Source organism: Penicillium solitum (assembly GCF_028829755.1).
Source record: "Penicillium solitum strain IBT 25940 chromosome Unknown utg000004l_segment0_segment0, whole genome shotgun sequence".
In the NCBI taxonomy this organism is placed as follows: Eukaryota; Fungi; Ascomycota; class Eurotiomycetes; order Eurotiales; family Aspergillaceae; genus Penicillium; species Penicillium solitum.
This window is the reverse complement of record NW_027072124.1, coordinates 3,558,637-3,579,322: the sequence shown is the minus strand read 5'-3', so window position 1 is coordinate 3,579,322 and position 20,686 is coordinate 3,558,637. Positions and strand designations below refer to the sequence as shown.

The 20,686-nt window shown below is 47.4% G+C and overlaps 9 protein-coding genes across 9 annotated transcripts; 3 read left to right on the top strand and 6 right to left on the bottom strand.

The window, feature by feature from the left end:
* Window positions 1-14: 14 nt before the first annotated feature.
* Window positions 15-389, top strand: N7455_007373 (hypervirulence associated TUDOR domain-containing protein; the record flags this gene model as incomplete). The annotated part of the gene is made up of 3 exons (XM_040956021.2): window positions 15-110; window positions 182-244; window positions 315-389. 3 exons carry the CDS (start codon window positions 15-17, stop codon window positions 387-389), a joined length of 234 nt encoding a protein of 77 aa, XP_040813452.2.
* A 920-nt stretch (window positions 390-1,309) lies between these two features.
* On the bottom strand, window positions 1,310-1,615 carry N7455_007372 (uncharacterized protein; the record flags this gene model as incomplete). The annotated part of the gene is made up of 1 exon (XM_040956138.2): window positions 1,310-1,615. The coding sequence occupies one exon, from the start codon at window positions 1,613-1,615 to the stop codon at window positions 1,310-1,312; it is 306 nt and encodes a 101-aa protein (XP_040813474.2).
* Window positions 1,616-2,020: 405 nt separating this feature from the next.
* N7455_007371 (uncharacterized protein) lies at window positions 2,021-3,245 on the top strand (the record flags this gene model as incomplete). The annotated part of the gene is made up of 2 exons (XM_040956137.2): window positions 2,021-2,436; window positions 2,513-3,245. The coding sequence occupies 2 exons, from the start codon at window positions 2,021-2,023 to the stop codon at window positions 3,243-3,245; spliced, it is 1,149 nt and encodes a 382-aa protein (XP_040813427.2).
* A 1,420-nt stretch (window positions 3,246-4,665) lies between these two features.
* On the bottom strand, window positions 4,666-5,849 carry N7455_007370 (uncharacterized protein; the record flags this gene model as incomplete). Its single annotated transcript, XM_065605611.1, has 2 exons — window positions 4,666-5,723; window positions 5,762-5,849. The coding sequence occupies 2 exons, from the start codon at window positions 5,847-5,849 to the stop codon at window positions 4,666-4,668; spliced, it is 1,146 nt and encodes a 381-aa protein (XP_065461465.1).
* Window positions 5,850-6,220: 371 nt separating this feature from the next.
* Window positions 6,221-7,742, bottom strand: N7455_007369 (DMT family transporter; the record flags this gene model as incomplete). Its single annotated transcript, XM_040956110.2, has 2 exons — window positions 6,221-7,219; window positions 7,332-7,742. 2 exons carry the CDS (start codon window positions 7,740-7,742, stop codon window positions 6,221-6,223), a joined length of 1,410 nt encoding a protein of 469 aa, XP_040813605.2.
* Window positions 7,743-10,355: 2,613 nt separating this feature from the next.
* N7455_007368 (uncharacterized protein) lies at window positions 10,356-10,827 on the bottom strand (the record flags this gene model as incomplete). The annotated part of the gene is made up of 2 exons (XM_065605610.1): window positions 10,356-10,613; window positions 10,750-10,827. The coding sequence occupies 2 exons, from the start codon at window positions 10,825-10,827 to the stop codon at window positions 10,356-10,358; spliced, it is 336 nt and encodes a 111-aa protein (XP_065461464.1).
* Window positions 10,828-11,355: 528 nt separating this feature from the next.
* N7455_007367 (UTP25 family protein) lies at window positions 11,356-13,621 on the bottom strand (the record flags this gene model as incomplete). The annotated part of the gene is made up of 3 exons (XM_040955945.2): window positions 11,356-12,849; window positions 12,907-13,423; window positions 13,476-13,621. 3 exons carry the CDS (start codon window positions 13,619-13,621, stop codon window positions 11,356-11,358), a joined length of 2,157 nt encoding a protein of 718 aa, XP_040813508.2.
* A 130-nt stretch (window positions 13,622-13,751) lies between these two features.
* Window positions 13,752-14,989, top strand: N7455_007366 (eukaryotic translation initiation factor 3 subunit F; the record flags this gene model as incomplete). Its single annotated transcript, XM_040956136.2, has 3 exons — window positions 13,752-13,944; window positions 14,004-14,716; window positions 14,773-14,989. The coding sequence occupies exons 1-3, from the start codon at window positions 13,843-13,845 to the stop codon at window positions 14,987-14,989; spliced, it is 1,032 nt and encodes a 343-aa protein (XP_040813469.2). The 5' UTR covers window positions 13,752-13,842.
* Window positions 14,990-16,631: 1,642 nt separating this feature from the next.
* On the bottom strand, window positions 16,632-19,882 carry N7455_007365 (uncharacterized protein; the record flags this gene model as incomplete). Its single annotated transcript, XM_065605609.1, has 5 exons — window positions 16,632-17,530; window positions 17,585-18,255; window positions 18,304-18,715; window positions 18,770-18,943; window positions 19,003-19,882. The coding sequence occupies 5 exons, from the start codon at window positions 19,880-19,882 to the stop codon at window positions 16,632-16,634; spliced, it is 3,036 nt and encodes a 1,011-aa protein (XP_065461463.1).
* Between the last annotated feature and the right edge of the window lie 804 nt (window positions 19,883-20,686).

The following is a 20,686-nucleotide window of genomic DNA, read 5'->3' as shown; positions in this document are numbered from 1 at the left end:
AAACGCTGAACATTATGTGTGACAATAAAGTTACCGACAAACACGAGAATGTTATTAACCCTGGCGACTATGTTGGTACCAAAATCCGCGGCGGAACGCATGAAGGACATGTTAGTAAACCATGGCAACTTATGGACAATTTGTTGGACTTATAGAGTGCGCTAATTGCTCATATGTTTAGGTGGAAGAGATAATCATGGACCAGAAACGAGCGGAAGAGGTTGATGTGAAAAATCCGCCAAATGTAAGTAAAACGATATGATCCTGGAATGTGATTAGATAAATCGTGCTAAGGGCCTTTTGCCTTTGAACAGGTACGCTTCAAGAACAAGAATGGTAAAATGGTGGCACACAACCCCCGCACCCTAGAAATCAACGACACACAATAATAGACAAATGAAAGCAGTCAGTATATTCTTGTTTGGGTTATTGTGATGGGCCTTGTATTTTATGTCGAGTGCTACAAGCTTACTGTATGTCGCGAATTCCAAATGTTCCAATTGTCTTGTCGTACGTAACTGGTCAGCATTGTTGAATACCTAGGATAGATAGGACGGAAAGGATGAATGATAAGCATGAACTGTTTAGTGTAATACAGCTCCACTCTAATAATGTACGCGTAATATTGTACATGGGGATTGCATATCAATATCATGCGACTTGAACAGATTGCATGGACTGCTCAACGATTTCATGAATCTATTACCTTTAAATTTTATAGACAATAGTATTATTCCTTATTTATCAAATTTATACTCTAATATATAAGATCCGTTAGTTGCTAAGCGAAGCGAAGCAAAATAATATACAATTAGATAATAAACTATTTAATATAACTAACTAGTTGATTTAAAACAATAAATTGGTTATATAAGTAGTAAAGGTTGAGATAATTCACTAATAGAACCTATATATATATAACGTATTTTGTCGAATACTAAGTCCGAATACATGGTAGAAAACACGAAGTCAGGTGATTTTGAGTACTCGGTTTACCGTACAAAAGTACCTGGGTAGGTAACTACATATTACAGTTAGTCATCGTTACCGCACAGATTGTTGAAATTGCGGGTTTTTGTCATTTTAGTTAGAGTTCTTCATATATGCCATCTTACCCATACATTGCAATACAGACAGATTTCTGTCACCCTCCTCTATTCTATCGGCCCTCTCCAAATAACCACCTTCATTCTTTATACCCACTTCCTCCCTCCCTCCCCTATGTACTTTTAATCTATAAGATGATTCTGATCAGAGTATCCATGGTGAAGATATAGAATCTCGAGGTAACATACCTGGCGTTTCTAACCTACTGTGCGACCGTGCGACCGGGCCCATCGAAAGTTTTTGTCTGTTGTTGGTGATGAGGAAGAGGTTGTTTCTTCGCCGTAATTCCAATGCGGTCCTTTGAAATTTGCTGGATTGTAGTTTCGGACGCATCTGCTAGACACTGGGTCGCGTATGCCTTCGCTATGATTGATCTTGCGGTCGTTGTATGCCCCTTTGTAGAGCCAACAAATTGGAACACATTCTCCTCTGCAACGACGTCCTCAAAGATGTTGCGGCGTTCATTTTCTCGCCTTATCGTAGGAGTGAGCTGTTCCTCTGCGGACATGTCAGAATATTGGCTCCCGTTGCTCATGGTTCGTGGAATATTTGGGTGAAGATTCGGCTTTGGGTGCGGGGTACCTACCTAGGTAGTTAATGGTCTTGATGACTCATTAAGACGCCATCACATAGTTAACTAAAGATATCTATTTTGGTCACAAGGCAGGAACGGAGTGATCTGCAAGTCAGTCACACCAAATGCCCTTAGTAGGTCCAATAATCAACCATTAATACGCGCCTTCTCGATTTGTCCCAAAAACGCTAGTTTAAGGCGGTCGGACCTTGGTCAGAACTAGGCAGCTAAAACTGCCACGTATCTCCTCGCTCTCTCTACTTATATCCAGAGCCCAAGCTTGGTATTCCCTAACCATCGTTCTCAAACCCAGCCCCGCTCCCTTTCATCACATTCAAAATGGCTGAGGTTATTGGTATCGCTTCAGGCCTTGCCGGCTTGGTGTCCTTGGCACTTCAGTCGAGCACAACGCTATTCAGCACTGTTCAAAGCCTTCGCAATCGAGAAAAGTCTATCCGGGATCTCCGAGATGCGCTGCAGGACCTTGATGAGGTGCTAAATATCCTTCGAGAATCAATTAGCACCGCCCCCTTCCTTAATAGTGGAATCATCGAACGACCCCTGGGTCGATGTTGCAAAGCATGCAATGATTTCAACGCATTGATCATAAATTGTTCCGAACATTCGACCGACAACAAATTCAGTATCCGTGATTGGGCAAAATTGCGGTACATGGGTGAAGACGTCGTTGGCTTTCAGACTATGATCTCAGGCTACAAATCCACAATTACCATTGCCCTTGCCTACGCCAATATGTACGTTTTCCTATGTCCTATATTAAGGGCTAGAGGAGGGGGCGCTTTCTTACTAGGCACTTGTTGACTCTTCCAGGAATTTAACCAAAACAACGAAAAACGTTATCGATGAATACAACGAACTCATCGAAGACACCAAATGTGATCTTGCTCTTCATCTACAGTCCATTGAGGATAGATTGAAGTCATTATCCTCTGGAGAAATGGAATCGAGCAATGTTCAGATGATGGAAGAGGAAAGAGAAAGCACGCAGCATGGCCTCGAAATCTGTGATCAATTTTCTGCTTATATAGAGCGGACGAGGTCCACTTTGCTAGAGAAGATGACTCGAGATCCAACTATTTCCCAAGTGGGACCATCACCGATAGGGCACAACAACATACCTTGGTTGATCCTCGCGCAAGCCTTGACTTCTGCGGAGAAAGAGGTCATTAATTCTAGGTTGAGCCTACTTCAACACCATCATGAACGAGGAGGACAGCCCCGAGTATTACATTATCAAAAATCGCTGCCACAGGGCGATAAAATAGGCGAGCAAAATGAAAGTCAAGAAGAGGCCGACAATATCAAAGAATCTTTGAATTTCTTTGATCGAATATCTCAAGAAACGAGCAAAAATCGAACCAACTATTTCGAGGATATAACGACCGGCGATAGGAGTACACAAGCTGTTGTGTCAACGCTCAAAGATCTTATCTCTGCAAGACGAATCATTTCGGGATCTGACTCGCTACAAGTTTTAGGACAGATGTCCGATGATTCTCTACAGCGTATGCTGCGAGAACGCGATAACACTAGGGAACAGTGAGGGCAGACAGCAAAAGAAACCAAGGCTGGATAATACTGGTTCACTGTGGTTCGAAAACAAGCGGAATAGACGGACAGTGTTCGTGTATTGGTGTTGAAAGGGAGTTCTTATGGGGAAAGAAAGATGGCGTTATTGGTGGTAGTCTGGAAGGCTTTTTCAAGCACATCAGTGTGCTGGCTTCAAGCTCTGAAACTCAAATAGCATCAGCGATGCTTAGCGAGATCTCTGAACTGCGCGAAGAAATCCATGTTCGAGATGGAGAGCTGAAGAAAGTCCAACACGTGGTTCTTGATATCAAGGAAAGAAAAAGAGTCGCTATTGAAGAGATGCTGCCAACGAGGGCGAAAAAGCAAAATAGAACTTAGTAGAATAGTCGTCAAATTTTTGATTGAATTTCTGAGATTTTAACACGTTGTGGATCAATACCTATGGCACGATGGTTGGATCAACCTCAACACGTCTAGTTTCGGCGTAACACAACACTAAAATGGTTGGGGTACATATTAAGTTGCCGCTCCCGTGCCGTGACCCAAAGGCATGATGGATTCCCAGGATTACCTGCTAGGTGCGCCGTTTCAGATGCTCACCCACGAACTAAAACAGCATAGTAGCTGGTACGACTTGTATGGATTATAAGAGATGATCTTATTATGTCTGTCTCGAAGCTAGCTAAGGAGGGATCACTCACGTGGTGGTAACAGGCGCCACCTCGGAAGAAGTTGACAGAAATCTGTCTGTATTGACTATTTCGATATAGGAACTATAACAGAGGAAAATAATAACTAGTATATTATTTAAATGTTTATACTTAAATTTATACAGAAACTAGGTCGAACTGGGTCTATACTAGGTTTTCTAGGGCCCTGATCACTGGGTCTGGGTTGGGTTCTGGGTCGAGACTATTACGATATATCTTCATGAGGTTATTCGCAGAAGGATGCCTTAGGCATATAGTGTCTGGCAGAGCGGTAACCTTTCGGCGGTAGAACAGTTGTGTTCCGCCTGCCTCTCGCCAAGGAAATCCTGTAAGGAGGTGACTTCAATTCCCTTCGTCATATTACATCCGGTTTTGCCGACTTACCGATCCATCCGGGGAGGACTGTATATAATGAAGGATCATAGAGAAAACTCGAGGGGGCCTCAAGAAACAGTCTTTGACTTTGATGACAATTTTGTTGACTTCCATTCTCTTACCTGACTGACAAGCATCTACCCTGACTAGTAGTATATCTTTACAGAGACCTTCGACCCAAAATGGGTTCTGCGGAACCCTAGGGCTACCTATATAAGTACGTCTATACTAGTAACTTTTAATAGAAACAGCTACTATAATAGGGAGTTAGGAGGTTCAAGATAGTTATATTAAAACACACAATATAAACAAAGGGGTATTGAAATAAGAAACACAAAACACAAAACATCAAGGCGCAGTAATCGCCAACCTAATCCCCCTCCTCTTCCTCTCCTCCATATTCATCCCCTTCACCATCCCAATCCCACTCTCCCTCGGTCCACACAATATCCCCCTCAACACCTCCCTCAAAAGCCCAACATCCCTCACCAACTCCCCCTCAACAACCCCCTTAGCCAGCAGATCACACCTCGCCGTAACCGCCAAATCAAACCCCTCCAACCCCCTAACCCCCAGAATCGGCCTCACCCACCCTTCCTCAACCCCAAACGGAATCCTCTGCCCGGAAACAACTGCCTCTCCAGTATTCCCAAGCACACTCGTAAACCTCCCCAAATCCAAACTCAACCCCAACACCTGCAATCCCTCCAACGACGCCACAACCTCCCAAAACCGAACCCACAACTTATCACTATGCGTATGCGCATAGATAGACCCCTTATGATCGAGTCCAGCCATAGGAACCCAAATCGGCATCCATTGAACCGTCAATCGGGAAATGGCATTCCGGGCAGTAGGCGATAACGAGCCCGCGAATGCAATGAAAGTGTATAGATCATCGACGTCGAAATGCGAGGATTTGTACAAGATTGTCTCGGCTTCGAAATAGATGTTCCGACAGACGCGGAGGAGGGCGGTGTTGCTATTACTTAGGGTTGAGGGGAGGTGGGAGTGAGTGTGTGGGTAGAGGAGTCTGTCGCTGTGGCCTGGGACTCGGCCGTCGTAGATGCGCCAGCGGGCTGGGGTTGTGGGGCAGCAGTGGCGGTTTTGGGTTAAGGAGGGGTTTGGTCGAATTGGGTGATTTGGGTGATTTGGAGGGGATTTATTGGATTCGGGTTGGAATGGACAGCGAACATGACGGATTTTGCCTTTTAGTTGGACTAAATGGATGGTTTGTGGGGTTTGGGTGTTTGGAGTTGGGGAGTTGGTGAGGACGTAGGACCAGATTATTTGACGGATTTCGGGGGGAGACGAAGGAGGGGGGATTGTTGAGGTTGGAATTGGAATTGGAATTGGAGTTGGGATGATGGATTCAAGTTCCAGTTTATAGGTAGGTGGAGGGGATTCTCTGGAGAGCAGATTGCGCGGGATTGAATTAATTCACGGACGGTGTCACGCCAGCGATGGCCGGTTGGATAGTAATGCCAGATGGAGTAGGGATCACGGAGGATCCAGGTGTCGAAGTGGCGCATTGGATGTCTTTTTTGTTCTTTTGTTCTTTTAGAGATGTCTATACGAGAAGAGTTAAAAAGTGAAATATGGGGAAATTATGGGGCCAGCGGGCTTTTATGGAATCCACTCATCTTGTATAATATAGTATTATAGTATCTCTATTATAACATCTAATAAAGAAATAAAATCCGAATGCGGGTCTACTGTAACCCAATGACGTCGCAGTTGGATTCGACATTTCCGGCTTTTTATATTTTCGTTACTAACTTACTATTGGAGTGTATACCTCTAATAGTTAGACAACCGGAGTAGAGTGCTCCAGTTAGCAAAGTACCAAGGTCAAAGCATATACATATACCCCAGATATATACAAAGTGGAATAGCCCCAAACTCAATTCCCTTGCTCCGGCTCCGCTCTCTCCTCATCAGTGACGTCCTTGTATCCCTCCACATCACGATACTCCTCCACTCCACTTCCCCGCTGAACAGGACTCTCCTGCGAAAACGCCACATAAATCGCACAAGCCAAAATGATCGCAGATCCAACCCAACTAATCGGACTCAGCGTACTTCCCCAAACAACCTTATCATAAAACACCGCAAAGAGCATCTGCATATAAAGCATCGACGTCGCACGTCCCCCCTGCGCCACAGGCTTCCCATCCGACACAGACGCAGGCGGGACATACGACAAACCCGCCGTCAACAAGAACTGCAACAAGAACCCACAAACACCCAATCCCGTCAGCAGCGTCCACTCAACCACAGTAGTAGGCACGCGGAACGGTACAGAAGGCAAAGTGACCATCGCCACGAACGAAATAACCGTCGTTACGGACGAGAAGTACGTCACAGACACGAGGGGGTGCGCGCGACGACCGATCATACGGATGGAAGTATAAGCGCCTGACGCACCGATCACACCGACCAAAGCGACGATCGTCGCCATGACATGGTGGTAGGAATCTGTCTCGGAGGGTGGTTTGTCCTCAGTTGAAGCGGATATACCCAATGCCCAAGCGGCGGCGGCAGTCGGTGTTGCGATTGTGATGTTCGGGTCACGTTTGCTGAAGGGTCGGGCGATGAGGACGACACCGCCGAGAGAGATTAGACCGGCGAATAGCTGTTTCCGGGAGAAGGTCTCGCCGGGGATGAGGAGGGAGCAGGCGTAGCAAGAGATAATTGGGGAGAGGAAAGTGATAACTGTTGCCTCGGAGAGGGGGAGGTATTGGACGGAGTAGTAGAGGCCGTAGACGCCCATGAAGCCGAAGAGGGCGCGGAGGAGGAGAAGACCGCGGACTGGACGGGTGCCGAGTGGGGAGGGTGTTGAGGCGAGGAACATATATAGGTAGCTTGCGACTGCTGTTATGGACATGCGGGCGAAGAGGATCTGGGGGTTGTTGTTAGTTGGGGTTTTATAGAATTTATAATTGGAGTTGGGTGATATAGAAATGCAGATCGGATGGATACGAAATGATATTTCCTTTTTTTCTTTGTCTTACCTGGAAAGGATGCATAGCACTATGAATCTCCAAAACCTGCGTCATGACATTCATCGAGGCAGCGAAAGCCTGTGCCAGCAGGACAAGTCCCATACCCTTATTGCGCAACCACCAGACCTGCCATGCATGGCGGGGTCGCGAAGCCGCCATGGCGACAGCCTCGTCATCTTCATCGTCCTCGATCGGACGGGGTTCTGATTGCGCCAATGCTGGTTCGGCGTCGGCTTCACTACCGCTTTCACAGTTGTAGTCGTGTTCATCCTCGTCTTGAAATTGCGTTTGCGTTGAAGACGATCTCTGCTCCGATATCGAGTTCGATCCCGACTGCTCCACTCGGATCGGCAGGGGTGCGTCTGGATGATCTTGGTATTGGCCGGCTTCTGGGGCCGAATCAAGGTTTGGAGTGACCATGCTGGGATCTGTGATCCTGATGTCGTTATTTGGAGAGGGCGGTTGGTGCGGGGATTTTGTGGGGGATGGCGATGGAGGTAGGTATCTAGGCGATGACTCTTTTTTCTTTCTTTTAGGGTCGGATTGTCTTCTATAAAGTGTGGGTGTATAGTGGTATCCTCGACAGCATAATAAATGCAAATCAATAATATATCCAGACGAAAGGAAAGGATTCTTTATACCTGCACTGGACTGCCGATCTGGTTAAAAGAGATTTCAGCTCGAAATGCGCATGACGGCTGAGTGGAGCCCGCGTTGACCACTTAACATTGACCACTAAAGCTGCCTTGCTTGTTTCTTTTAGTTTTTTTGTTCTAGTTTCGTCTTTTGTTTCTACTTTTATATGGCCTTTCTTGCTCTTTTTGAGTTGACTTGACTCGAAATGAGTTGGAAATTTAGTTGCCTAGTACCTGGTTGTGTAAGGCTATGTACTCCGGGCTGTGTTAGAGGCACAAAGCACAAGCGGCACAAGACCTACTACTTCATGTACGAGCTACTAGCTACATATAAACATGCACCTAACCCGGATAATTATCCGCTTCCCTTTACTTCCTGTCTTGCTTCGCTTCGAATTAATATAAATTTCGACTCTAGCCTGGAGTAACGTTGCTTACTAATCGCTGTTTCAAGCCCTTCGAGCTGCCTAGAGATGAACCTCATATTTAATATTTAGTTTATGGACAGCTAACAAAGTCATTTATCGTCCTTCCACAATAGATCTACCGGGATAGAAGATATATTATATCCCGTGGTCCGTGATGTCTCAGAGCCGAAAACACATGGTCTGTGCAGTATATCTAAATCTGGTTTACCTCTACTTAATATCGTAGTATGCGATTCAAGAATGGGTTCCTATTGTGTTTTCTCTCATTCGATGAAAAGTGTAGAAATTGCCGTTCGGTCAATAAACCATTGGCTTCAAGACCGGAAGCACCTATATACGATTATAGTATTCTGAGTATCAGATTCCCAGCCGGGAACAGTGGTAGAGCAGCCATTGTTATCGGCGAGGATATTCTGACGAGTAGAGACACTAACTATGAATTAGAACATGTTCATAGTCATCAACCTTGTAGTCTGACTTGGAAGTCTGTGTCCCACACTTTGTGGAGTCCTTTGTCGGGTTTATGGTCCACAATGGTCTTGGCTTTGACTTGCTGTCTTCAGACTGAGCAGCCTGGAATATAGAAACAACCCGGGCTTTGTGGTACATTGCTCGCTGATTCCGCGATACCATTGCCAACCCCAACACATCGTGTTAAGAAATACAGTGTTGCTTCTTCTTTCGTTGACGTCGAATAATCATCCAATGCATACATACATGTATGTAACGTACGTAACCAATCACGACTTGGGCCTAGTAGTTAGTAGCCCTGGTAAACTGAAGAGCGAGGAATAGGCAGAGCCTCTAAAATAAATCGTGTCCATGGATGTATACAACAACCTCTCAGGGTCGAACCAATGAGAGAAAAATAAAGAAAGTCGTACCAATATCGGGTCGAACTTGCGACCCACTGTTCTGAAAACAGCATAGCCAGACCGGTAAAGACCCACCTGGACCCGTATGTCATGTCGTCGATACGCAACGCCGAGAAAAAAAAAATAGGTAGCTTCTCTTTGATTAAGATACGTCATCCTTAGTGCAGGGGCCGTACTAATCTTCTCTGTATATTTTCATTTGACCATATGCCCCGAAGGGCGAAATCCCTACACGTTCAGTTTATTTTAACCTCACTTTTCGAATTAGAATTAGGTATGTAGAGTTGGATGATACTCGACCGTGGTTGGTCGAGGTCCCGCTATTTCGCGCGGAGCGGGTCTCGAACCCACAACGCCATTGGCTTATAGCACGTGACTTACCAATCCAGTAGCACCAATCATACCTGGAAATATTGTCAACCTGCCCCACATAATAATACCTGCAATATCAAACGTAGAAGGACAAAAAAAAATAGGTAGCTTCTCTTTGATTGAGCGTGTCATCCTTAGTGCAGGGGCCATGCTAATCTTCTCTGTATATTTTCATTTGACCATATGCCCCGAAAGGCGACAGATTATTCGTTCAGTTCATTATAACCTCACTTTTTGGCAGAAATATACCGCCTACGCTTTTGGGAACAAGTGCTGGCAGGAGATTAGCACGTGATTTGTATTGGCCTTTCATGTGCTTCCGAGAGGTTTGGAGGGTTTGCTTACTCTCCGTGCCTGAGGCCACAACTTATTGGTGCCTCAGGCGCTACATTCCTAGTACTGGAGCAAGTACCTGGTAGCGAGTGCTTACTACTACTTGCTAGTTAGTAAGCACTCAGGGGTTTTATTGGAGGCCAAGCCCATGCTTGGCGCTGATGTAATACATTCTGCATTTAGCTAGTAATTAGTACTACCCAATGGAAACCATGCGATCCTAACAGAATCTCATTCAGGGCTGTCCACGTCCTACATACACAATATATAGACCAGTTGGTAACGTTTATGTGTTGGAGCTTGATTGTAGAGCACATTGATGGTAGCTTAGATGTGATGATTCCTCCCCTCTTCACTCACTCACTCTCAAGCAGGTGATGCAATCACATGCTAGCAAAACACGACAACGGGGAAATTCACATCAACTCGTTTCTTAGTATTCCAGGTCATATCGATCAGAAGACCACTCGAGTCGTGATCCCGATCAATGGTGACAGACCCTGTGACCTCCGGAGTATCAAATTTGTATTGGAATGGTGATGCGTCCGTGAAGATTCCGCCGACTTCTGCGACTTCGTTACCGGTGCAAGGAAGGCAGTTGATTTCAATTTGCTTAATTTGCTTATCGTGTCCAAGGGTGACAGTGAGCTGATATAAGGGGTGAGAAATTAGAAATTGCTTTGTTCCCATTTGTGTACACAATGAATGAGTATGCAAGATGGCATGACTCATGCAGGGCAGTTGAATGATCTCGCTTTGGATAGGTGCTGAACCGTCAACCTACCTCGATGAGCTCGGTACCTTCAGCCACATGGATCTCATGGTTGGGCCCAACACACTTCTCGATCTTCCTCATAGCCATCTTGGTGTCTGGTCTGGTGATTGGGTGAATGGAGTGGACAATGTAAGAGGCTGTGGATAGCAGATGTTCAGTTTTCAGTTGAAAGAGGAACGGGGAAGCAAATGACTGCTTGGGGTTCAGGTAAAGGGATCGAGGCAGGACAGAACGTATTTGCATGATAAACAAACGCATGCTTCTTAGTTGTATGGATGATGGAGATTTGCTCATCTAATATTTTAAGTCTGTACAGAAAACCGGTAGGTGAACATACTATATTGATACCCCTGTGCATCAACATGTAGTCTAAACCGTATCTTCATAATCAGATACCCCTGACCAGGAGATCAATGCTAGAGATAGATAATCAGGATGTAGTGATTTAAATTGGGATGTATTCAATGTCAGACTTGGACTTGGACTTGATACAGCTCCTTGGACGAGAACATGGCTCGGAAACCGACAATACAATTAAATACAAATAACAGCATAGGTGAAGTGGTATAAAGGAAGGGTTCATATATCTGCCTTAAAAGCATCCACAAGCTCTGTTTATACAAAAGTAAACGTATCACCTCCCTTCTCCCGCAACATATTTCCAGTCCTGGACGTACCAACAACACGCTCCAACTTGAGCGCATCCCATTTCGAGAACAGGGCACGAACACCACCCTCAGCAGCCTCAATCAACGCCGCAGGATCAAGACCCAAGAACCCGACAATCTCGCTATAGAACAGCGCATTATCCGGGAGCCCGTACATGACCACACGCTTGACACCACGGACCTGGTAACGGCGGAAGTGGTGCGCACGCTCGGTATACAGTAGCACAGAGTGGCGGCCGGACACGAAATGACTGCGGGCACGGTTAGCCTCCTTCGGCTCGGTGTACTCGGAGATAGCGCCAAAGGAGACGTTGGTTGTCTGCGTGGAGGTAGCGAAGTGGTTGCGCACGCGGACGAAGTCGAGGTAGGAGGGGATGAAGATGAGGGTACCGGCACCGCCCTTGCCACGGCCGTGCGTGATGTTCTTCACCAGGGTGGACAGGATGGTTGTTGTGAAGTGCTTGAAGCGCGCGTCGGGATCTTTAATAGGGGACGTGCTGTCGATGCGGGTGAAGGTTTGCTTGACGGGGACTGCGAGCGGGAGCTCGGTGATGGCGCCGGCGTAGGTGGGTGTTACCTTGAGGCGGCCCGAGGCATTTTGCATCTGAGATGAGAAGAGGGCGTTGATCTCGGGGGTGATACAGGATGAGACCACTACGGTTTGCCGGACGTGACGGGCTTGGTTGTCCAAGTACCAGTTGCGGACGCGGCCGAAGTCGCAGCCGTGCGCTTGTTTCGGTTGCAGGTTCAGGTGTTGGAAGATGTAGTCGACGTGGTCCCAGTTTTGCATGAGAAGGGCGTCGGCGTGGTCGACAACTACCATCTCGATCGAAGAGAGGAAGTCGTGATCGCGCTTCTTGACATCGGATTGGTCCATGATCGTACGCAGACCCAGTGGACTGGCTAGGATGATGTCGGAGCTGTAGAATTGGGCGAAATATTTCACTGTCTTGCGCGTGAACTTGAGACCCAGTCGGAACATGTCGTCGTCATTGCCGCCGAAAAGCTCCCGGAAATCTTCGGTCTTGTGCTCCCAGGAATCATCATTTGGTGCTGAGAAGGAGTCGGTGAAGCGCTTTTTGTTTTCTTGTTGCTCGGGCTGGTAGATCCGAGTGATCGCATCGAGAACCTTAACACATGCCTGTCGGGTGGGCAGGATGTAGAGAACCTTAGGTCTGGTAAATCCCTGGTCACGGCACTCGATGTCGGTGTCCGGGTCCTTGGATAGACGGGCGTTGTTTTTAAGGACTTGGTCTCGGGTCTTCAGCAGATGGTTGACGGCGTGCAAAGCGATCATCTCACGCATCTCATTTGCACTGGAAGCAGTGCGGGCACCGTAGAGAACGTCTTGGTAGTCGAACACATATGGTGCGATAATTTGGGCTTGACCGGTGATTTTAGGCAGGATCTCGGCCGCACGAGACTTCAATTTTTGTTTGAGCTACGAGATGGCATGTTAGTATTGGAGCAGCATAAAACCTGCGGCTGTTCTGCATACCTTGATATTGGTTGTGCTCTTCATTTGGGGAAGAATTGATGCGCTGTTTGCTCCCGTGTCAGGAACAGTATGTACCAGCCGAAGCCCATCGACCTCTTTCTTAACGGATGCCCATTTGTTCGATTGGATAGGCTCAATCTGCTTGGTCAAATCTGCACTATCGCGGAGATCGAAGTGCTTCTCAAAAGCGGCAGTTGGGTCCTCGTCCTCGTCTGCTTCCTCCTCTTCATCGTCGGACGGCGCTTGGGCTTCCAAGTCATCATCGCCCTGCTCTGGTTCCTCTACGGGTTCTGCCATTTGAATCTCAGCATTGGAGTCGGTGGCAATCTTGCGCTTTTTCCGAGCTGGTCCGCTGGACTCATTGGGTTGAAGTAGCTGGAGGAGTTCGTTGTAGGGGCGTTCGGTATTCTCGTCTTCTTCCTCGCTGCTAGAGGCGCCCTCGTCCATAAGGGTATCATCGCCCAATTCCTCTTCGGATTGCTCGCTAGCGTCATCTTCTCCAGAAGACCCGTCTGATCTAGTACTTATTAGATCCAATCATTAAAGCCTTTCAGACTGTGAGAACTTACTCGGACTCGTTCAATCGCGAAGTGGCAAAGGAGTTGCGACCTCCACGACCACCACGACCGCCGCGACCTCGACCTCTGCCGCCTCTGCCGCCACGGCCGCCACGGCCTCGAGCTCCTCTAAAAGAACCACCACGAGGAGCAGGCATAATTGTGAATAATCCAAAAAGGGTGGGCAATTCCAAGCTGTTCTGGCCGAAATGAGAATTTTGGGGGCTTATCTTATCTTAGCGCGAAATTTCCCACACACAACAGAATCGGAACAATCAGAGCGGCTCACTCCACTTCCAAGGAAAAATTGAACCTCCGAGAAACGAAGGGAAGTTTGGATCTTGAAACTTGCAAGGTATTCCATCACACAAAATTAACCATGGCCGAAGATTCTTTCCTTCATCTCGCTCGCCCCCTCGGCCCCGTTAGCGTGGGGACCGCTCCTACCACTGCCCCTCTGAACGTGGTCATTCAACCCCAGGTATGTTGCGATATGTGTGTGCTATATGATCTGAGGGGTAAAGCTCATTTCTCTCCAAGGCAATCTTCTCAGTTCTCGACCACTCTCTTCGCCGCAATGCCGACCAGGAGCGTGTCATCGGTACACTGCTCGGAACACGATCTGAAGATGGAAGTGAGGTCGAGGTCCGATCCGCCTTCGCTGTCGGCCACTCCGAGGCTGAGGACCAGGTCGAAGTCGATATGGAATACCACAAGCAGATGCTCGCTTTGCACCTGAAGGCCAACCCCCGCGAAGTCTTGGTTGGCTGGTACGCCACTGCTTCCGAACTCAACACTTTCTCCGCTTTGATCCAGAACTTCTACAGCGGCCAGGGTGATGGTACCTGGCCTCACCCCGCTGTCCACCTGACTGTCTCCACCGAGGCTGGAAAGGATCTCGAGACCCGCGCCTACATTTCCGCCCCCGTTGGTGTCACCGCTGAGCGTGCTGCCGACAGCGCTGCTTTCATCCCCGTTCCCTACGAGCTCCGATACGGCGAGGCCGACAAGAGCGGTCTCGAGTCTATCGCCAACGCCAAGGATGCCGAGGACCGTTCCACTTCCGTCACTTCCGACATTGAGTCTCTCGAGCGCGCCATTGAGGAGGTTTTGTCCATGGTTGACCGTGTCTCGCGCTACGTCGAGTCCGTGATCGACGAGGAGACCCCCGCTTCCACCGCCATGGGCCAGTTCCTGCTTAACGCTCTCGCTCTCGCTCCCAAGGTCGAGGCTGCCGACATTGAGCGTGACTTGTATGTTGAATCTGCATTATATTCCCCGGGTGTTTCTTATCACTAACTTTCCACAGCAACAACCACATCCAGGACGTCCTGGTCGTTTCTTACCTCGCCAACACCGTGCGCACACAGATGGAGCTTTCCACCCGGCTAGCAACCGCCCAGCTTACCCTCGGCGGTGGCGGCGAAGGCCCCGCTACCGGCGAGCAGCGCAACCAGCGTGGCGGCAAGGGCAACCAACAAGGCGGCCGCCCACGCCAGGACCGCAACGAGGAAGCCCGCGCATGAGAGGTTTCCCACAGTGAAAAAAACGCTGATGCATAATGTGACCAATTGCGAGAGGAACATATCCCTTCAAGTGAACGTCGATCTCTCTCACGTTCTCTTCCCTTTCTATCTCACCCCTCCCTGACGTTATTACTTTTGGGTCTTTCGCTTCTTTGTTTACTATCCCTCTACCGCCTTCTTCCCTTTCTTTTCCTTTTTCCGGCTTCCTCTTTTTTTTTCCTCGCGAGGCTTACATGTTCTCTCCGGAGCTCACGGACTGCGGCCTGGTCACGTCCCATCAACGGCTTCCGGACTCGGTCTGTCTTGACGTCCAGACACAGTCTTCAGCACTTGGTGTTGTGGTATTGAGACCGATTTAATATCAATATGATTGGTATAACGTGTGGTGGTTGATGAGGGTGACAATGTTGTTACCGTTCGATAGAGAATATTCGGGGGTGATGAGTCTAGACTGTTCAAGATGAGAGATGGGTCTGCTGAGAGCCGATCTCTCCGGTTTACGAAGTCGCATCTTTCTAGGCGCGGCGTTTTCAGTTATGATGAAATGGACATAAAAGTTCTAGAGCTTCTTCGTATTGTATATCCCATCATTTACTATTCCGGGTACAGCCATCACAGTACATATACATATATGTAGGCAGGCTAAATGTCTATACGATAACCAGTTATATCCATTAGGATAACAGTGACCTATGGCCGAAGCCTGTACTGGGCACGAGGCTGGTGGCCAACCATATCTCTTGGGTACTTCGGGTACTCGGCACAAAAGTCACCTGTGATACAATCGGCAAACTGCATGGCTACTCGACAGTCCTAGTACGCAGGGCCAGGTAGTCACAACTCTGTACGCGTGACTGGTATTATCGAGGGCGCTGCTGGTATGGGCGGTAGCTATGTTGATCTACATGTATTCACTGTCCTTCCAGCTCCAGATGGCGCATCTCCTTTCTCAGTTACCGAATGTGCTCAAGCAGTATTCAAATTCTTGCATACGGACCATGAGGTTTCTCGATACAAGCTTGATCCACCATCGTTTGGGATATATCCTAAACTGTTCGATCCTGAATGATATTGCAGCGAAGGATGTGCCTATTGGGTCGAATATACAAACGCTTTTGGCTTTCTTGGGTCATTTAGATGACTTAACGACTTAGATGCACCGTATCTCTATACAATTCCACGCCTTTACGCCCCTTTGACAAACCTGTCACTGGTTACATGGGTTCCTTTTTTACTCGGTTGATTGAATAGCAAATCCAATTTATTCGAGTTTCGTCAGACGAAAAGGGAAAAAGACGGTTAAAGCTCTGGGGAAGGGAACAAAAGCTCCAATAATTATAGTGAATCCCATCTTTGCCGATCTTCAGTTGCAGCGGCGGAACCGGGAACCAAAAGAGCATAACCTAAGAGATCTGCTAGGACAACCAAAGACTTGAAAGGTCAGTTAAAAGGAAATTAAGATTCCACGGGAATACTAAGTGGCTACAGTGTATAAACATGCAATCACTGGCTGTCTAAAGCATTGGATTCTGAAAGTCTCAGACGGCAGGTTCATTGAAAGCACGCAGTCCTCTCGACTGTACAGAGATGGTGGTAAAAATACAGCGCTTTGCCTAGCCAGCATGTATCCGCCTGGCCTCGGCTAGCAATCCAACTCAACCAAGCCGCGATCAATACCAGGAGCAGCAAGAAGGAGCTTCACAATTCCCTCGTGGCCTTGAATTATAGCGAGAGATAGAGGCGAATTGCCATCGCTATCAGTAAGACTAAGATCAATACCAGGAGCAGCAAGAAGTAGCTTCACAATGCCCTCGTGCTCACAACGTATAGCGAGAGATAGAGGCAAATTGCCATAGCCATCAGTAAGACAAAGATTAATACTAGGAGCAGCAAGAAGTAGCTTCACAATGCCCTCGTGGCTATGAAGTATAGCGAGAGATAGAGGCGAATCGCCATCGCTATCAGTGAGACTAAGATCAATACCAGGAGCAGTAAGAAGGAGCTTCACAATTCCCTCGTGGCCTTGAATTATAGCGAGAGATAGAGGTGTTCGAGTATCACTAGTGGTAGAGTTGATATCAACATCAGGGCGAGCAAGTAGTGTTTGAACAATCATGTCAAGCCCTAGGCATGACGCGATATGAAGAGGAGAAGGGTTCACAGAGCGTCCAATTTTGCTAACAGCAATTTCCCAGTCCATATATTGGTCGTTTTCGACGGAGCAGAGTTGGATAGCTGCAGGGAAAAGCTCATGGCGATATTTAATCGTCATATGACCGAAATGAGCTGCCCAATTATTTGCTGAGTACTCAAGAAAATCATAACTTGAACATAAGTCCTCCGCATTTCTAATCGGGGGCGCTTGCTTCTTTCCGAAGTCTTTAAGATATAAAAAGCGGATACAGATCGAAGTGAGTAGTAACGCCGATTCGGAAACTGAAATAGAATACTTCCAGCTGGACTCAATGGGTGACACTTCCTCTGATAAGGATACCAAGAAGTCTTTGGCAGATTGGTGGATCAGAAAGACTGTCTCATCTACTATATGGACAAAAAGTCCACAAGTATTCCGGACAGCTATCGCAAGCTGCTCACCCCTTTGGAGCTCTAGATCTTCGTAGCACTGGGTTTCCTCTGCAATAGCCAATGCAACACCGACTTCATCAAGGCTAAGTGGTCTGGTCGCTGCCACAATGATTTGAAGCAGTTTCTTGGCCTGGGCTTGGTCCGTGGCTTTGCGAAGAATGGAATTATAGACATCATCCACAGTCGTTGGTAGGTCTTTAAACAGGCTCTTGACTGCTTGTCTGTCTATTCGTGGCATCTCTTCAATGATTTTGAATATTAGATCCAGCCAGAGGTATGTCCGATTCTCAGTCACCAGCATCCCACTAAGAAGTTCTTCTCTTATGGTCTCCCTCACAATCCGGGGGCCTAATTTAGACATTCGAGTATGCACAACGTGATTCATTTCGGATTGAAGTTGCGTAGAAAGCTTTTCAGTTGGCAATCGAATTCCAGGAATATTCTCTATCAGTTCTCTGAACTCATTTTCAATGTTGAAGTATGGACGGCTGGTCACAAGGACTTTAAGATGGTGCGTCGAAACCTGAGATTCCTCATGGCATTCAAGACCTTTAAGCCGTCTGATAAGATCCTTTTGGTCTTTCCTTTCGCACTCATCTAATGCGTCCAAGACAAAGATGATTCGTCCACATTCTGGATCTTGGGATATATCTCTCAAAGCTTTCCACATGGTGTCGATACTCCAGTATGCTTTATCTGCGTTTTAAAGGTATGCTGGGAGCGCATACCTCATGGCTTTCCGGCCACATTTAGATTTCAGGACCTGATGTAACAAGGCAGCCACTGCATTGGCAGGACTCCGAGTCTCGGGTGATGTGTCCTTGAAAAAGAAATAGCAGATGGTTGTGTCGCTAGACTCGAGGCCAAACAGGCGGTTGTCAACAAGATCCTTGGAAAGAACAGATTTGCCACAGCCTGGATCTGCTGTGATCCATAACAGACAAGACGAGTCATTTTCTTGCCAATTCCGGAAAATCGGACTTTGAAGGCACCAGTTGCATGTTCCATGTTCCTTGTCTGGGTTGAAATCTTTCTGGTATTCATAGTTCATAGTGCGAAAAGCTTGAAGACATTCAGTTTCTTTGTCCGATTTTTGCCATGACTCAAGTTGTTCAAGTTGTCGTAGAACCTTTGTCATCACTAGCCGATAAGAAGTCAACTTTCGCTTCGTTGACAACTCAAGACATTACTTACATTTTTCAACCGGAGGCAAGAGGAGGACACCCTGTCCTGGAATTCCAAGCAAAAGCTCCTTCGCGTAGGCAGCGGCAACGGTAGCGGCATAGGGCTGCCAAATCTTGTTCTTGTGTGAATCGGAATAGTCACAGATGCCTCTGATCACAAGACATGGGAGCGTATCCATGAGTCCTGGTTAAGAGGTGAGAAACAACAAAATAAGGTTATAAATAAAGATATTGAATAGTTACCTGCAGCTTCCATTTCGAAGCATTTGATCTTCTCCCTCTGGGACCATTTATCCCTCAAGAGAGCATCCTTCATCACTTGATCTGCAGATCCAATCGTTCCATAATGTATTTGAGGCTCATCACTCGACCGCCGCTTCCTTTTCACAAGATTCGTATCATCAGGGCCGCGGCACGACTCGCATTTCTTTCCCTCGACATGAGTAGTTTCAGACTTGAATAACTGATCTTTCGCTGATCCCAGGTGCTTGAATTTCTTTTCCATTCGCGGATTGTTTGCAAGCATCTTGGACAGTAAGTCGCAAATCTTGTGGCCTTTCCGTGCATGCTGACCTTGCAGCATAGAGACAGCATTTAGGACAATTCCCGGGGGCTTGTTCAGCTGACCTCCAGCACGGATGAACTCCTGGTTCTGTACAGACTTTCCAAAGTCATACTGAATGACGGCTTCCGAAGACTTTGAATGCAGACTGATCACTACATCTCCCAATCTGATGTCTTGGGTTTCGTCCAGTTCCTCATCTTCAGAGTCGTCGGATTCATCGACATCTCCTTCGTTCTCCCCCCTATAGTACGGTGCGCCGCCTCCAATTCCAACCATCAACCCGAATCTGATGGCTGGGAAGCTGCGCACCATGTCTTTTGCCACAGTCGCAGCGGGAACCTTTCCTGTTTGCTCTGCTGGTAAACAAGCAATCACCACATTATGATCCCCGATTCTACCTAGGAGGTAAGAATTTATATCATTTGGATCGGGCGCGGGAAGAACGGGGTGTTCATCATCCAACATGGCACCAGCGGCTACCAACTCGGTCTGCGGTAAGGCGCATATCCACCCAACGGTGTAGTCTGAATGGGAAAACTCTCGAGTATTCCCATCCATGATGTATAAATGAAGATCTAGCTAATTTTTGCAAGATATTGGCATAGCTTTGGGAGGTTTCTGTGTCTAGGGTGGTTGAGGCAACACTCCGTAAGCAATCCCCGCTGCCCAGCCCTCGGCGCTAATGATATATTATTCCTCATTGGCTAATTTCTGTGTCGATCGTGTATACAGAATACGAGCAGCCCACTTTTTATTACCTGGGAATATCTGGAAGTCGATATAGTCTATGGCTACCAATGTGACCGCGCGAGCCCGGGTGATTCTCAGCTAGTTCTCACCCCTTCTCTTCTATTAGGCACTCCCCCTTCTCACCTGTCGACCGCAAAACGACAACTAGTTGTGTCCCCAGAATAGATCAAATGGTGGGCCAGAATTACCATTCGGTGGCTTATGTGCAGCCAGTACTTGCTGCCCAAGTGAAATATTGGCGGTGTTACGAAAGACAATAAAAAATATTGATTGACTGGATGAGGATAGGTGGTTATCTTCTCTAAGAAGAATATCGACTAGGTGGTATCTTTTATAGACAACCCCGATACCGCGTTCTAGATCTGCCACTCAGCCAGACATTGTACATCTCATCAGGTTCAAAATAGACCCGGGATTAATCTCTTTGTTGAGCGATGCCACTGCTCCCACTTCTGCCCAAACTTCCGTTGCAGCATTAGTTCTTCATCGAGCACCCTCCCACCTAAGAACCAGACCACAGACCCGGCAATAGCTGTAAGAATGCTAGCACTCCAGCCATAACATTGGGACAATGCTAACGTGGGAATCCAACAAGCGAGGGTCGCATCCCAG